General features: G+C 43.7%; 1 protein-coding gene across 1 annotated transcript in view; it reads right to left on the bottom strand.

The window, feature by feature from the left end:
• Positions 1–255: 255 nt before the first annotated feature.
• Positions 256–17,846, bottom strand: part of nudt14 (nudix (nucleoside diphosphate linked moiety X)-type motif 14) — a gene marked incomplete at its 5' end in the record, with an annotated part of 68,728 nt that continues 51,137 nt past the window's right edge. The window contains 2 exons of the mRNA XM_084151071.1: positions 256–3,279; positions 15,854–16,157. Coding sequence (XP_084007197.1) covers positions 3,030–3,279; positions 15,854–16,157 — 554 coding nt within the window. The 3' untranslated portion in view covers positions 256–3,029. The remainder of the gene's footprint in view (positions 3,280–15,853; positions 16,158–17,846) is intronic.

Below are 17,846 nucleotides of genomic sequence, written 5' to 3'. Positions count from 1 at the left end.
GATGAATTGTTCATTGGAAAGATAAACTGTGGCTTGTAGCAGTTGGACAATCAAACCAGTTGGCTGGGCAAAAAATTACGTAATTTTCTGGTGGTAAACTGGTTCTCTGTTTGAGAAGACATTACACAGACTCAGATTTTTCACTTTAAAATGTATGCCAAACAAAAACTATTGATTTCAAAGTTTAACAAACCATACAACTCTATGCACAATGACTACTTTGAATAATTTACACAGTACATAAAAATAAAAAAAACATTTAATGGAAAAACTGTGCAGATGAAAGTTTGGTAACAGAATTACAGTAAAATCTCCCTCAGTTTTATTCTGTTACCAACATTTGTATCTGCACAGTTCTTCCTGTAAATGTGTTTTTGTAAAATGTTCAGTGGAAATTGCTTAAAGTAGTCCTTGTGCATAGAGTTGTGTTGAACTTTGAAATCAATGGTTTTTGTTAAGTATACATTTGAAAGTGAAAAATCTGAGCTACCCATCACCATGGAATTGCCCCTAACCAGATACAACAACTGGCCTCTTTTACAACTCTGGGAAACCGAGCCAGTCTTTCACAAATGTAAACAAAGTTAATGTATAATATTTTTATGTTTCATCAACTGTTATGTTAAGACCTACGTGGCTATGGAATGATGACGCCCAGAATGCAATTACAGGCCAATTCAGACATCAAGCTTAACCCAATGTGATCAAAGTTAAACTAGGTAACAAACTGTACAAGTCCAAAACAAGTAAACGACTATGTATTAAGAACTTGCTGTTTCCTTATTCTACCAACAACAACTACTAGACCTTGCTGTTAAGCCTTCGGTTAGGAAGCCACATATTTTCAAGCCAATAGCTTATTTTCAATTGTTATGAAATTGAATTGAACCACGGCTTCATTGATCTTTAACAACTTTTTGCGGAAGGGGCCATGAATCCACACACTAATATGTTGCCAAAAGAAAGGTTTTTCTTGAGAAGATGTGTCAATTCACCATTTAGGACTTTAACAGGTCATAATATTTGCAAACTATATAGAAATGTTACTACATCACTGCCATACACAATGGTTAAAAACTATATCGCTAAGACGGTGCAGATCGGTGATCCCTGAATGTCACCTCGTCAAGGGGGGGAAACCGTTTGGACCTGAGATGTTAAGCAAGTGCTTTTGAGATTGATTGTTGTCTTAAGCTCCATCTGTCCCAAATAGGGTTGCAAATCCCGGAACCTTTCCTAAAGTTCCTAGGTTTTTCAGAAATCCCAGTTGGAGGATTTCCAGTAAAACGGAAGGGAATCATCAAGGAGGGAATACTTCAGCTGGGAATCCTCCAACCGGGATATCTGAAAAACCTGTGAACTTTGGGAAAGTTTTGTAACCCTAGTTTCAAACCACCATAGACTTGGATAGCTGCTGTTGTCGATTTCTGTGGAAATGGGGGTGTTTTGAAGAGGTCTGGCCAAAACAGGCATACGGAAAAGAGGGGTCTGTCTAACTGTTGGGCCATGTCTCTCAGCTTCACAGGTTAAAAAGAGCAACCATTTTTCTTCAAGCGTCACAGACGGTGCTGGTATCAACAAAACTCTTCCGCCCCCGCAGTCAGGTTCAAAACAACAAGGGGATCGCAAAACACAGCGCTAAGGGCTCAGGGTGCTGTTCCAGGAAGCTGGGTCAAGTAGCACGCTAAACTTCCACCTACATGTTACAAGCTAGGTTTTCAGTTTCCCAAAACAAAACTCCCATTGAACCTACTCAAAAACACTGTCTGAGATATACATAACGCTCTTGATCTTATAACCAATATTGGTGAAGCCTTCCTGCTAACCCGCACGTATAATTGTGAGAGCAATTGTCCACCAGAGGGTTCTCACAATTTCACAATTAATTATATAGTGGTTACTAGTGTTATTACAATGCTCAGTATCATGATACTCAGAAGTATCATAGTATCATGATATTACAATACTTTCGAGTATTGTGATACTGAGTATTGTGGTGCTGGTATTGTGACAACATTAGTTACTGTTATAAATCTACCCAGTGTAGAGGTAGGTCATATTCCCATGGTAGTTAAAAGAAGCCTCTATCAAATGTACAACTTCATGTGACCTCATAGAGCACACACTACTGTAGTGACTCCCCTGGATTCAATGCAATGCTTACAACTTATCTAATTGCCTCTGCTAACTGAACTGTTGATTTGTTTCTAAATCAAACCATGATCAAACTACCAGCTATCAAGTATTGCTTAGAGAAGTGTTTCCCAATCCTGGTCCTGGGGGACCCAAAAGGTGAGCAGATTTGTGTTTCACCCAGCACTAACTCACCTGACCATCAAGCCATAATAATTAGTGGAATCAGGTGTGTTAGTGCTGGGCTGGGATAAAAATGGGCACCCCCCTCACCCCATGATTGGGAAACACTGGCTTCGAGGCTGAGTAGACCGTGGAGAAAGTAAGCAAGGCTTGCCTGGACCAGCTGCGGTAATCAAACAGACTCAGCAACGTCCGACATACGTAACAAGCCCTGGCGCTGACTAAGCAACAACATTTTTGCATTCCTGGAACATGATCCAATCAACGGTAGACGAGCAGCTCCGAACGAGAACGCTATCATGTAGCTATCTACACTGGACCTCTCTGTGAGAAAAGGTAATACATTTACAGTGAAAACTAACAACGAAAAGTGCTGCTGGCCACCAGCATATGGCAAGTTTTAGAGGAAAAGTAGTTAAGACCACGTATAAAAAAAATAAGAATTAGACAAACCTCCGAAAAATAACAGTTAGTAACGAGAAAAAATGGTCGCCCTGGGGACAACATATGTATATGGGCAAAGGCGAAGGTGAAGGGGTTGGGAGTAGATTGAAGTTGTCCCTAACCACTGACAAAGGATCAGATTTTTTCTCCATCCCCCTAATGGTATAGATTAGGCCTATGGGTTAGGGTCATTGATCCCAGATCTGTGGTTAACTGCAACTTCTACCTCAGGCTGAAGGGTACAGGGACAGGGACAGGTGTTGGGTGGGTTACACGTTGGTAGAGATCTTGTACTTGGGCGACATGTTGTTGTGGAACCAGATGAAACTGAAGATGACGCCCATGGTCTTGGGGATGCTCTCGTCATAGGCGAAGGTCATAGCCTCGTGGAGGGGCACCTTGACCACCTCGATCAGCTCGCCCTCCTGTGGCTCGCCCCCGCCCTCACCCACACAGTTCTCGTCCGACACCTCGGCGTAGAACATGGTCTGCTTGGCGCCCGTCACGCCTACGCCGGACCTGCCGAGAGAGGTTACACACACACACACACACACACGGTCAAAGGTCATGTGACGGGTGTGTAAGCCTACTTGCGCCAGGTTAGCATTTCACACTGCAATGCGAAACACATAGAGCGAAGCAAGCACAGCTAGGGCACTAGCCCTTCCGACAGCAATAACCCTACAACTAAATGTTTCTTCTTACCACAACTGTATAAAAATGACCCATTCTATGCTAGTTCCTACTTCGCATACTTTTTTTCAGAGTCTTGGATGGGTGCCCATTTTTTCCACCAGCCCAGCACTAACACACCTGATTCCACTAATTATTATGGCTTGATGGTCAGGTGCGTTAGTTAGTTTTGAGTCTCCCAGGACCAGGATTGGGAAACACTTTTCTAAGCAATACTTTGATAGTTTCATAGCTAGTAGTTTGATCATGGTCTGATTTAGAAACAAATCAACATTTCAGTTAGCAGAGGCGATTAGATAAGTTGTAAGGATTGCATTGAATCCAGGGGTGTTGTTGCAGAAATGCCTTCTTGAACTTGTGAACTTTCATGTCCCTTAATTACAAACTTGTATGGGATCCGTAAATATGAATGTTAACCTCTTAAAGGATCGGACTCTTTTTTTCCAATTTTCGCCTAAAATTACATACCCAAATCTAACTGCCTGTAGCTCAGGACCTGAAGCAAGGATATGCATATTATTAATACCATTTGAAAGGAAACACTTTGAAGTTTGTGGAAATGTGAAATTAATGTAGGAGAATATAAACGTTCAATGCAGCATAGCTTCCCAATGTTACACCAATTGTCGTGTATGATATAGATATACCACTACAAAGCTCTGGATCTGAACTTTGTAAAATTGATTTTTTTTTTTAAATGACATAAGCTCACATATAGGTGGGCAGACACAGTTTAAACATTTTAACCTTGACAAGCATTCAACAGGAACGTGATCAGGATGGCACAGGAAACAATATTATACTGGTTTGGTGGTAAGTCAATTTCCATAATGCTTGAACAGAGAATGGTGTCAGCAAAGCAAGAAAAAGTGTAAAATATGTATTAAATCAGTGTTACAAAAATAAGTGTTTCAATTTTTACTCTGGAATCAATTGTCCCAGTTTACGGCTGAGACCACACACACAGACACCATTCGTTTGTCTGGCCCTTGTTTTGCCACTATGGAAGAATTCAAACATCCATTGTTAGCCAGTCGGGCACCCAAAGGGGCTGGGGCCTGTGGGTGCATGTCACCACGGAAGCACCCAGAGCACAGTGTTTCCAGCTAAGTACTTTTGTCAAGCACTCCCTCATAGGGGGCCATGGGGTTAGCCATGGGGGTTAAGGCGATACCCATCTAATAAGACGGGAAAAAACCTACACATAACAATGCCGATAAATACACCACCACAAGTCGTGGAGCTGGTGGAGTCAAATCAAAAGGCATGTTTGGAGAACGGAAGTCTTCACTCTCCAGGTGGAGGAAACATAGGCAGAGAGGGGGGATGTGCGGCTGCGTATCTCAGCTTTTTTCCGCCGCAGTGTTTTACAGTGTCAGAGTATTAACCGTTGTTTGTAATTGTTTGAAACTGTCTTTGGACATCATGATGGATGGATAGTTGGTACTCCAAAGGCCCTGGTTACCATCTCCTTTTCAAGGGGGGAGAGAGATATACAGAAGACAGCCCTATTTGGTAAAAGACCAAGTCCATATTATGGCAAGAACAGCTCAAATAAGCAAAGAGAAACAACAGTCCATCATTATTTTAAGACATGAAGGTCAGTCAATACGGAACATTTCAAGAACTTTGAAAGTTTCTTCAAGTGCAGTTGCAAAAACCATCAAGCGCTATGATGAAACTGGCTCTCATGAGGACCGCCAGAGGATAAGTTAATTAGAGTCCAAATTTGAGATTTTTGGTTCCAACCGCCGTGTCATTGTGAGACGTGGTGGGCTGAACGTATGAGCAACGCATGTGTATTTCCCACCGTAAAGCATGGAGGAGGAGGTGTTATGGTGTGGGGGTGCTTTGCTGGTGACACTGTCTGTGATTTATTTAGAATTCAAGGCACACAACCAGCATGGCTACCACAGCATTCTGAAGCGATACACCATCCCATCTGGTTTGGGCTTAGTGGGACTATCATTTGTTTTTCAACAGGACAATGACCCAACACACCTCCAGGCTGTGTAAGGGCTATTTTACCAAGAAGGAGAGTGATGCAGTGCTGCATCAGATGACCTGGCCTCCACAATCCCCCGACCTCAACCAAATTGAAATAGTTTGGGATGAGTCAGACCGCAGAGTGAAAGAAAAGCAGCCAACAAGTGCTCAGCATATGTGGGAACTCCTTCAAGACTGTTGGAAAAGCATTCCAGGTGAAGCTGGTTGAGAGAATGCCAAGAGAGTGCAAAGCTGTCATCAAGGTAAAGGGTGGCTATTTGAAGTATCTCAAATATAAAATATATTTTGATTTGTTTAACACTTTTTTGGTTACTACATGATTCCACATGTGTTATTTCATCGTTTTGATGTCTTCACTATTATTCTACAATGTAGAACATTTATTAAAAAATAAAGAAAAACCCTTGAATGAGTAGGTGCGTCCAAACGTTTTAATGGTACTGTACACAGCCCTGATTGGCAGATAGGATCATCTAGACCCCTCAAACTCAACTCTGGACCTTAAAGCCAGTTCCACAGGGTACACCAGGTGGGTGCAATTAATTATCAGGTAGAACAGAAAACCAGCGGGCTCCGGACCTTGTAGGGTAAGAGTTGAATACCCCTGGTCTAGACTCTCCGTTGGGACAGACGTGAACTAGCTAAATTGATTCAGTAGCTAGCTTTACACTTAACTAGCTAACAGTAGCTACTAAGGGTAAGTTTATAACCTACATTTATTTTTTATTTTATTTTTACATACTGGTAACCAGAGTCGTTTAAAAGGAATTCAAGACATGGGTGACTAGTTAACGTTAGCTTGGTTTTCTCTGTGTGTTTCATACTGTGGGAGGAGGGGTTGGTTCGTTGACAGAGAGCGATGGCTAGCTAATATGCTAACTATTCTAGTTAGCTAACTAACTGGCTGAATAAGTTGACGACGTACTCAGTCAAACTGTCAAAACGAACCCCAAAACTTTACACAACGTTAGACACGGACACGAATGATCTGTTTAGCGTGTTAACACACTATTGGTAGTTTGTTGTAACGGAGTATTGGTGCTAAACCGTGTGTTATTGGAAGCTAGCATGCTAGTTAGCTATGGCTAGCATGCTAGTTAGCTATGGCATCATAGGATACGGTGGCCTGGGCGGTTTTCACGGAAGAATAATGTACCAAGTTAGCTAGCTGAATAAACAAAGTTAGAGTCTATTCCTAGAAAACATTGAACCGCTGTAGTTTACAACAATTATAATTTCTAAAGTGGAAGTTGGGAGTTATATTTGAGTGTTTCAGTGAAAGGTAAGTGAGGGAGGCCCTGCTCTCTCGCTTTCCCAGATGTTTAGTTAATTTTATTCCGATCTCTTTTGCATTATCTCCTCTCTGCACAGGCCATACAAACGCTTCACACCGCGTGGCTGCTGCCACTCTAATCTGGTGGTCCCTGCGCGCACGACCCACGTGTAGTTCCAGGTCTCCAGCAGCCTCTGGAACTGCCGTTCTGCGGCCAACAAGGCAGAGTTCATCTCAGCCTATGCTACCCTCCAGTCCCTCGACTTCTTGGCGCTGACGGAAACATGGATTACCACAGAAAACACTGCTACTCCTACTGCTCTTTCCTCGTCTGATCATGTGTTCTCGCATACTCCGAGAGCATTATTATTATTTTTTTGTAATTTAGTAGACGCTCTTATCCAGAGCGACTTACAGGAGCAATTAGGGTTAAGTGCCTTGCTCAAGGGCACATCGACAGATGTTTCACCTAGTCGGCTCGGGGATTAGAACCAGTGACCTTTCGGTTACTGGCACAACGCTCTTAACCACTTAGCTACCTACCGCCCATCTGGTCAGCATGGCGGTGGCACAGGAATCCTTATCTATCCCAAGTGGACATTCTCTCTTTTCCCCCTGACCCATCTGTCTATTTCCTCCTTCCTCATTTGAATTCCATGCTGTCACAGTCACTAGCCCATTCAAGCTTAACATCCTTATCATTTATAGCCCTCCAGGTTCCCTTGGAGAGTTAATCAATGAAATGCTCAGTCTGACCGTGTGGCCGTGTTGATACAAATTTTTATACAATTACATACAGTACCAGTCAAAAGTTTGGACACATCTTCTCATTCAAGCATTTTCCTTAATTTTTTACTATTTTCTACATTGTAGAATAATAGTGAAGACATCAAAACTATGAAATAATACATATTCAATAATGTAGTAACCAAGAAAGTGTTAAAAAATCTAAATATATTTGAGATTCTTCAAAGTAGCCACCCTTTGCCTTGATGACAGCTTTGCACACTCTTGGCATTCTCACAACCAGCTTCATGAGGTATTCACCTGGAATGCATTTCAATTAACAGGTGTGCCTTGTTAAAAGTTTATGTGTTTCAGCCAATCAGTTGTGTTGTGACAAGGTGGGGGGGTATACAGAAGAAAGCCCTATTTGGTAAAACACCAAGTCCATATTATGGCAAGAACAGCTCAAATAAGCAAAGAGAAACAACAGTCCGTCATTACTTTAAGACATGAAGGTCAGTCACTAGCCCATTCAAGCTTAACATCCTTATCATTTATCGCCCTCCAGGTTCCCTTGGAGAGTTCATCAATGAGCTTGACGCCTTGATAAGTTCCTTTCCTGAGGATGGCTCACCCCTCACAGTTCTGGGTGACTTTAACCTCCCTACGTCTGCCTTTGACTCATTTCTCTCTGCCTCCTCCTTTCCACTCCTTTCCTCTTTTGACTCACCCTCTCACCATCCCCCCCTACTCACAAGGCAGGCAATACGCTTGACCTCATCTTTACTAGATGCTGTTCTTCTACTAATCTCACTGCAACTCCCCTCCAAGTCTCCGACCACTACTTTGTATCCTTTTCTCTCTCGCTCTCCTCCAACACTACTCACTCTGCCCCTACTCAGATGGTAATGTGCCACCGCAACCTTCGCTCTCTCTCTCCCACTACCCTCTCCTCTTCCATCCTATCATCTCTTCCCTCTGCTAAATCCTTCTCCCTCCGATCTCCTGATTCTGCCTCCTCAACCCTCCTCTCCTCCCTTTCTGCATCTTTTGACTCTCTATGTCCCCTATCCTCCCGGCTGGCTCGGTCCTCCCCTCCTGCTCCGTGGCTTGACGACTCATTGCGAGCTCACAGAACAGGGATCCGGGCAGAGCGAAAATTGAGGAAAACTAGACTCCCTGCGGACCTGTCATCTTTTCACTCCCTCCTCTCTACATTTTCTTCCTCTGTTTCTGCTGCTAAAGCCACTTTCTACCATTCTAAATGTCAAGCCTCTGCCTCTAACCCTAGGAAGCTCTTTGCCACCTTCTCCTCCCTGTTGAATCCTCTTCCTCCTCCCCCTCCCTACTCCCTCTCTGTGGATGACTTCGTCAACCATTTTGAAAAGAAGGTTGACGACATCCGATCCTCATTTATTAAGTCAAATGACACCGCTGGTCATGCTCACACTGCCCTACCCTATGCTTTGACTTCTTTCTCCCCTCTCTCTACAGATGAAATCTTGCGACTTGTGATGGCCGTCCGCCCAACAACCTGCCCGCTTGACCCTATCCCCTCCTCGCTTCTCCAGACCATTTCCGGAGACCTTCTCCTTATCTCACCTCGCTCATCAACTCATCCTTGACCGCTGGCTATGTCCCTTCAGTCTTCAAGAGAGCGAGAGTTGCACCCCTCCTCAAATAATCTACACTTGATTCCTCCGCTGTCAACAACTGCAGACCAGTATCTCTTTTTATTTTCTCTCCAAAACTCTTGAGCGTGCAGTCTCTAGCCAACTCCCTTGCTGTCTCTCTCAGAATGACCTTCTTGATCCAAACCAGTAGGTTTCAAGACTGGTCATTCAACTGAGACTGCTCTTCTCTGTGTCACGGAGGCTCTCCGCACTGCTAAAGCTAACTCTCTCTCCTCTGCTCTCATCCTTCTAGACATATCTGCTGCCTTTGATACTGTGAACCATCAGATCCTCCTCTCCAACCTCTCCGAGATGGGCATCTCCGGCGCTGCTCACTCTTGGATTGCATCCTACCTGACATGTCGCTCCTACCAGGTGGCGTGGCGAGAATCTGTCTCCGCACCACGTGCTCTCACCACTGGTGTCCCCCAGGGCGCAGTTCTAGGCCCTCTCCTATTCTCTCTATACACCAAGTCACTTGGCTCTGTCATATCCTCACATGGTCCCTCCTATCATTGCTACGCAGATGACACACAATTCATTTTCTCCTTTCCCCCTTCTGATAACCAGGTGGCGAATCGCATCTCTGCATGTCTGGCAGACATATCAGTGTGGATGTCGGATCACCACCTCAAGCTAAACCTCGGCAAGACGGAGCTGCTCTTCCTCCCGGGGAAGGACTGCCCGCTCCATGATCTCGCCATCACGGTTGACACCTCCGTTGTGTCCTCCTCCCAGAGTGTAAAGAACCTTGGCGTGACCCTGGACAACACCCTGTCGTTCTCCACTAACATCAAAGCGGTGACCCGATCCTGCAGGTTCATGCTCTACAACATTCGCAGAGTACGACCCTACTTTACACAGAACGCGGCACAGGTCCTAATCCAGGCACTTGTCATCTCCCGTCTGGATTACTGCAACTCGCTGTTGGCTGGGCTCCCTGCCTGTGCCATTAAACCCCTACAACTTATCCAGAACGCTGCAGCCCGTCTGGTGCGGCACCTTCTTACCAGCAGGCTCTGATCAGACCCTACACCCAAACGAGGGCACTACGTTCATCCACCTCTGGCCTGCTAGCCCCCCTACCTCTATGGAAGCACAGTTCCCGCTCAGCCCAGTCAAAGCTATTCGCTGCTCTGGCACCCCAATGGTGGAACAAGCTCCCCCACAACAGCGGAGTCACTGACCAGCTTCTGGAGACACTTGAAACACTACCTCTTTAAGGAATACCTGGAATAGTATAACAGTAATCCTTCTACCCCCCCCTCCCCCATAAAAAAATAACAATGAAATAGGGCTGTTGTCCTACTGTCTATCCTAAGTTGAATGCACCAATTTGTAAGTCGCTCTGGATAAGAGCGTCTGCTAAATGACTTTAATGTAAATGTACAAAATACCTTGTGTACCCTTCAAAGTAGGAGGACACATATGCAAATAAAAGATGACTGGTCATTGCTCAGAATAATCAGATCAGATTGTGTTGTCATGCTGTGGACCAAAAACTCCATCCCACCTGAACAGGCTGAAATTCAAGGCAAAAAATTAAAAAAGAAACGCTTACACTAAAAGGGTATTCTCATAATTTTCACAATTTCATTGTTAATTCCGACCTCAGTGTGGATATATCATACAAAAACAGGAAAATCACATTTCACTGCACTGCTCCTTTAAACGAGTCAACATGGAGCAAGTCACCACTTGTACCGCGATAGACAACGCAAAGATTCTGTCTGTGTCAAAGTGGAAGGAGATAAAAGTGTAAACGAATAGCTAAGTTATTGCTAAGTTACAGATGCAGATACGACTTCAGCAAGTTATTTTGCCGTAGGTTCGTGGGTGGACAGGGAAATGCAAGCAAATGATCATGCAAAGCTGGTCTGTCCTTTGAACTCTATGTGAACACCAAGGTTCCCATCGCTCCGTTTGTTTTTTGGGGGGGAGAGTGAAGAATCACTTTCGTTATGTATTTTAAGTGATTTATTGACAGATAAATGTGAAACTGAGTGGGAGATGGGAGAGGAGACAGTCAGAAGGGAGCACACAGGGATTGAACATTGGTCTCCAGCAGGGAGCCACACGTGCATGGAGCCAAGAGTGTTACTAACCAACCACGGCTCCTCACCCCATGGCTCAGTTGATTGGATCGAGGTGCTTAAGCTGGGGTGGGGGGTGGTTCCAGTGAATTGTTAGGGTGCATTCACACTAAGCAACGCTGGGTAAAATGACAGCGCCAACTCAATGTATTTCAATGGGAAGGTGTATTGGAGTGGTGAAGGGGTAGGTGGGTCAGCTTGCTTGAGATTGCGCTAAACGCACATCAAACTCTGCATCAAATTACACATACTCCTCCGTCAGCTCTGCATGGGACTGCGTTGCCAGTGTGAATGCAACCTGACCCTAGATTCTGAGCTTCTCAGTCACTCATATGTTTGTCTATTGTGAAGAATATGTGCCACGTAACACCTGAATGCATGCATGACTCCTTTCTATGTGCACCAAAATTACGATCTGTTTCTCTGAATTGCTCTGTGAAAGCCTAACACTAAGATCGTATTTTATAACTGAGCTAGTCATGTTGGCAATAGAACAAACTTTCAAATGATGCCCACCTGACCCGGATTGCCCACCTGACAGTAATTGTGTGATGGCAGGGATGCAGGGCTGTGTTTCAAACAAAACAACTACAAGTGTGCTTCCTCTAGTCCCTCAACAGCAGAGCTAGGAGGGCTCAAAAAAGCATCTTCTAGTTTAAGTCATAAAAGTGCATTGAAATTACTTAGAAACTGTGCACACTTTGGAGATGTGTGTGGCCACGGAGACACCAGTTAGTCCTCTCACTCAAACCCTTCTAATTGTTTTTGTCGCATGTTGCACCTACTCCACATTTTCCAGGAATATTCTTATCATGTTACTAAATGTATCAAGAGCATTTTCAGATTTCGTTATCAACAAATACAGTGGAAAGTACAGTAAATGTAAAATGCACATAAAATCAAAAGTGCAATGGATTCAGTCTTGTGTTAGGTGAACTGTTGTGTCATAATAATAATAATAATAATAATATGCCATTTAGCAGACGCTTTTATCCAAAGCGACTTACAGTCATGCGTGCATACATTTTTTTTGTGTATGGGTGGTCCCGGGGATCGAACCCACTACCTTGGCGTTACAAGCGCCGTGCTCTACCAGCTGAGCTACAGAGGACCACCAGAGTGTCCTCAAACTTGGTCCATTTTTCCATGTTCCCTTTCAATTGCTACCATGCTTATGCATTTTCATATTTATTTTGTAAGAAACATTTACATTTAGCTCGATCCTTATAGGCAAATTCCCACAAGTGTACAGTCGTGGTCAAAAGTTGAGAATGACACAAATACTACTTTCACAAAGTCTGCTGCCTCAGTTTTGATGATGGCAATTTGCATATACTCCAGAATATCATGAAGAGTGATCAGATGAATTGCAATTAATTGCAAAGTCCCTCTTTGCCATGAAAATGAACTTTAATTCCAAAAAAACATTTCCACTGCATTTCAGCCCTGCCACAAAAGGACCAGCTGCCATCATGTCAGAGATTCTCTCGTTAACACAGGTGAGAGTGTTGACGAGGACAAGGCTGGAGATCACTCTGTCATGCTGATTGAGTTAGAATAACAGACTGGAAGCTTTGAAAGGAGGGTGGTGCTTGAAATCATTGTTCTTCCTCTGTTAACCATAGTTACCTGCAAGGAAACACGTGCCGTCATCATTGCTTTGCACAAAACGGGCTTCACAGGCAAGGATATTGCTGCTAGTAAGATTGCACCTAAATCAACCATTTATCGGATCATCAAGAACTTCAAGGAGAGAGGTTCAATTGTTGTAAAGAAGGTGTCAGGGCGCCCAAGAAAGTCCAGCAAGCGCCAGGACCGTCTCCTAAAGTTGATTCAGATGCGGGATCAGGGCACCACCAGTGCAGAGCTTGCTCAGGAATGGCAGCAGGCAGGTGTGAGTGCATCTGCACGCACAGTGAGGCGAATACTTTTGGAGGATGGCCTGGTGTCAAGAAGGGCAGCAAAGAAGCCACTTATCTCCAGGAAAAACATCAGGGACAGACTGATATTCTGCAAAAGGTACAGGGATTGGACTGCTGAGGACTGGGGTAAAGTAATTTTCTCTGATGAATCCCCTTTCTGATTGTTTGGGGCATCCGGAAAACACCTTGTCCGGAGAAGACAAAGTGAGCGCTACCATCAGTCCTGTGTCATGCCAACAGTAAAGCATCCTGAGACCATTCATGTGTGGGGTTGCTTCTCAGCCAAGGGAGTGGGCTCACTCACAATTTTGCCTAAGAACCCAGCCATGAATAAAGAATGGTACCAACACATCCTCCGAGAGCAACTTCTCCCAACCATCCAAGAACAGTTTGGTGACGACCAATGCCTTTTCCAGCATGATGGAGCACCTTGCCATAAGGCAAAAGTGATAACTAAGTGGCTCGGGGAACAAAACATCGAAATCCAGGAAACTCCCCAGACCTTAATCCCATTGAGATTTTGTGGTCGATCCTCAAGAGGCGGGTGGACAAACAAAAACCCACAAATTCTTACAAACTCCAAGCATTCATTATGCAAGAATGGGCTGCCATCAGTCAGGATGTGGCCCAGAAGTTAATTGACAGCATGCCAGGGCGGATTGCAGAGGTCTTGAAAAAGAAGGGTCAACACTGCAAATATTGACTCTCTGCATAAACTTAATGTAATTGTCAATAAAAGCCTTTGACACTTATGGAATGCTTGAAATTATACTTCAGGATACCATAGTAACATCTGACAAAATATCTCATAACACTGAAGCAGCGAACTTTGTGAAGAGCAATACTTGTGTCATTCTCAAAACTTTTGACCACAACTGTAAAGGGTTACTGAGGGTCCTTTGGGCATATCAGAAAGGTTGCCTTCTCTCACGTAAAAGAAATATTCTGAATATTATATAATTTTTGGCCATCTCAGAGAGATGTTCTATCGATTCCCGGGGTCATTTCATATTTTCATGTTTATCTGAGCTCTTGTCAATCACGCAGGCAGAACTACAACCGGTCTGACATAGCATTGTGATAAAGCCACTCTCACAACACTGGAAGTTAATAGGAAGATTACTTTTAGATTGCGAAAAACTTCTATCATACATGTCAGATTTCTGGCCAATGTCATAACCCAGGAGGTTGTCTTCTCTTGAATGAGCCATTGATTATATTTTTGCAATATTTCTACCTTGAAACATTTGTAATATAACAGAGGGACTACCACATTTCTCTTATGTCTGCCACTTCAGTCCAACATGCAAAATGCATGGTGCCGTTGCGAATGTCAGACCTCACTCTGCGAAACACACAATCTACAGGTTGAATATGGCGAGATTGTAGACTCCTAAATTGATAGCTGTAAAACCACCTAAACAAACTGCACTAACTAGCTACTTCACATGCTGATATTGACTTTGGTATTATTGTGTGTAGCTACGTTTGCTAGCTACTTATCTAGCTAGCTAGCTAGCCAGCCCATAGAGAGCATTGCGGGTTTTGTAGTCGACTTGAGTGAGCTGCAACAGATTTCCACAACAATTTTCACGTTGCAACCAACCATATTATAACGACAAAATTAAACATTTGTTCACAACCCATCATTTTTATGCGAGTAAAGTCAAACTGTATAAAAAGAAAATCAAGACGGCTATGATGGAAAAAATAAGTTTCGGTACAATTTTATAAATGACGACAGATCATTTGTTCGACCATTTATTTGTTCGACATGGTGGGATCTTTTTGTGTCTGTAAAATTAATTATGCGAGAAATGGCGGTGGAAACGCCTTTATGTGCAAATATTGATATAATAACCATCATATCGAAGTAAACTTGGAGTCACGCGATGATATGGTGTGTGGTCCTCCCAATATGACTCAGGAAAGCATGCAGTTTATTAGGCTACAGATAAATAAAGTATGATGAACTTCACAGGGTGGTGAAAGTGCACAGTGCCGTTGATGCCCCTTTACAATAAATATTGAGGGTCTGGTGACATGATGATCGATGCTTGACTGCCGTTTGACTAATAAAAATATTCCCACTCTTGTCCGTAATAATCTCATCATCTAGACTAGTCCACCCGCACAGCATCTGTGAGCTGTTGGCTTTAGCGCACGTGGAAATGCGAATATTTTCTTTATGTGGATTTTTGAATATTCGCATGAAAATCTGTCGTCAATTGGATGGAAACCTAGCTACATATGAGTGTTATTTCACATTGTAAATTATAGGAATGAGTGGTTTTGGGTGGATTTTTCCTTTAACTAAACCTAAGAATTATCGGCCCCTTGGGCTAAAGGAAAAAACAAGACATTCCACATTTCTTTTCTCCCAAGTTGCAGGTAAATCTTAGACTTAGTTTGTGTGTGTGTGTCTGCATAGACGTTGCATATCCGCACAATGTCTATACGTATGTATGTGCATATGCATGCATGTGTATGTGCTCGTATGCATATGCATGTGTGCGCCTGTATGAAGCTATGGGTGTGTGTGTGTGGAGCCACACCGTGTAGGATGAACACGCCCCTAGACACTGATCTTGGCTCAGTTTAGCATTTTCCCCACTAATGGTTAAGGTTAGGATTAGGGGAGGGGAAGCTGATCCTAGATCTGTACACAGGGGAAACTTCACCTCGAAGCCATACGTACACACACACCTGTACGAGGTGATCCTCCGCAGCTTGGCGACTGGCACGTCGTAGCCGCACTCCTCCAGCACCTCCTGCCTGGCGATCTCCTCCAGCGACAGGTCAGCCTTGTCCACCAGGCCTGCGCATAGTTCGTAGGTCATCCCCACTGAGCCTGGGGGCTGGGGCGTCTCCCCGCCCCCCACCGTAGCAGCAGTCTCGCCTCTGGGGGTCTCCGGGGCTGCAGCCGCAGCCCACTCTTTCTCCTCCGCCGCCTGCTCGGCCGATTCAGGTGCCTTGGGCTGGGTCCTCTCCCACTCGCACATGTACACGGCTGCAGAAGGAGAGCGGGAGGGAGGGTGGAGAGAGTGAGAGGGGTAGAGCTAGATAGCAACAGATATTACAGTTTAGTGACATCGACTTGAGGCCTATATACCTTTTTCTCAGTGATGTATCGTTCCATTCACTTCTCGACAATTGAGACTGTGCTAATGGTGCAGTTTATTTCAAAATCAAAGTCTACGTTTTAATTCTTCAAATAAGCAACAATTGTGAAATAATAAGTGTCTGACAAACTTTGTTTCTGTGAACTGCATGTTTAGTAAAATCATACCCCTATAAAATCATGAAAAGCATAACCCCAAAAAACCTCACTGGTGGAAAACACAGTAATAAGAGACAGTAATAATATATATATTTTTTCTTTAAATTTGTATTGCTTGACATCTGACTGCATCGTTAGGAGCTAGCAACATAAGCATTTCGCTGCACTGCCATAACAACTGCTAAACTGTGTACGCAACCAATAAACTTTGATTTGATCTTCCAGTTTGATTTCACACAGACACAAACACACCTTGTGTCTGCACTCAATGAAAAAAACCGACATTGGATGCATTTGTTTTTTTCCACCTCACCTCCGAAAACAATGCTGCCTTGTGTAATAATGTGCAAAAGGCCCCTGTTACTATGCCAGGCAGGGAACATCCTTTGTTTGCCGCTAAATGGCTGGGGACAGTGCGACACCGCAGTGCACTCCACAGAATGGAAGGAAGGCCTCGCATTGAAAGTCTGTGTCCCAAATGGCACCCTATTCCCTGTATTGTGCACTACTTAGGACTCTGGTCAAAAGTAGCGCGCTATGATGGTAATAGGGTGATATTTGGGACGCAACCGGTTACTTTTTTCCCCTTGCTTGAGGAACAATGTGTCAAAAAGGGTCAGCCATTGTTTGGATGCCATTGTGCGGCGACAAAATCTCTCGAGCTTTTTGATCAAAGGCTGATTTGTTTCAATAAAGTGTACAGTGAGGGAAAAAAGTATTTGATCCCCTGCGGATTTTGTACGTTTACCCACTGACAAAGAAATGATCAGTCTATAATTTTAAAGGAAGGTTTATTTGAACAGTGAGAGACAGAATAACAACAACAAAATCCAGAAAAACGCATGTCAAAAATTTTATAAATTGATTTGCATTTTAATGAGGGAAATAAATATTTGACCCCTCTGCAAAACATGTACAGTGAGGGAAAAAGTATTTGATCCCCTGCTGATTTTGTTCGTTTGACCACTGACAAAGACATGATCAGTCTATAATTTTAATGGTAGGTTTATTTGAACAGTGAGAGACAGAATAACAACAACAAAATCCAGAAAAACGCATGTCAAAAATGTTATAAATTGATTTGCATTTTAATGAGGGAAATAAGTATTTGACCCCTCTGAAAAACATGACTTAGTGCTTGGTGGCAAAACCCTTGTTGGCAATCACAGAGGTCAGACGTTTCTTGAAGTTGGCCACCAGGTTTGCACACATCTCAGGAGGGACTTTCTCCCACTCCTCTTTGCAGATCTTCTCCAAGTCATTAAGGTTTCGAGGCTGACGTTTGGCAACTCGAACCTTCAGCTCCCTCCACAGATTTTCTATGGGATTAAGGTCTGGAGACTGGCTAGGCCACTCCAGGACCTTAATGTGCTTCTTCTTGAGCCACTCCTTTGTTGCCTTGGCCGTGTGTTTTGGGTC

Source organism: Coregonus lavaretus (assembly GCF_964263955.1).
Source record: "Coregonus lavaretus genome assembly, chromosome: 33".
In the NCBI taxonomy this organism is placed as follows: Eukaryota; Metazoa; Chordata; class Actinopteri; order Salmoniformes; family Salmonidae; genus Coregonus; species Coregonus lavaretus.
The sequence above is the reverse complement of the archived record's forward strand: the minus strand, read 5'-3'. Positions and strand labels throughout refer to the sequence as shown.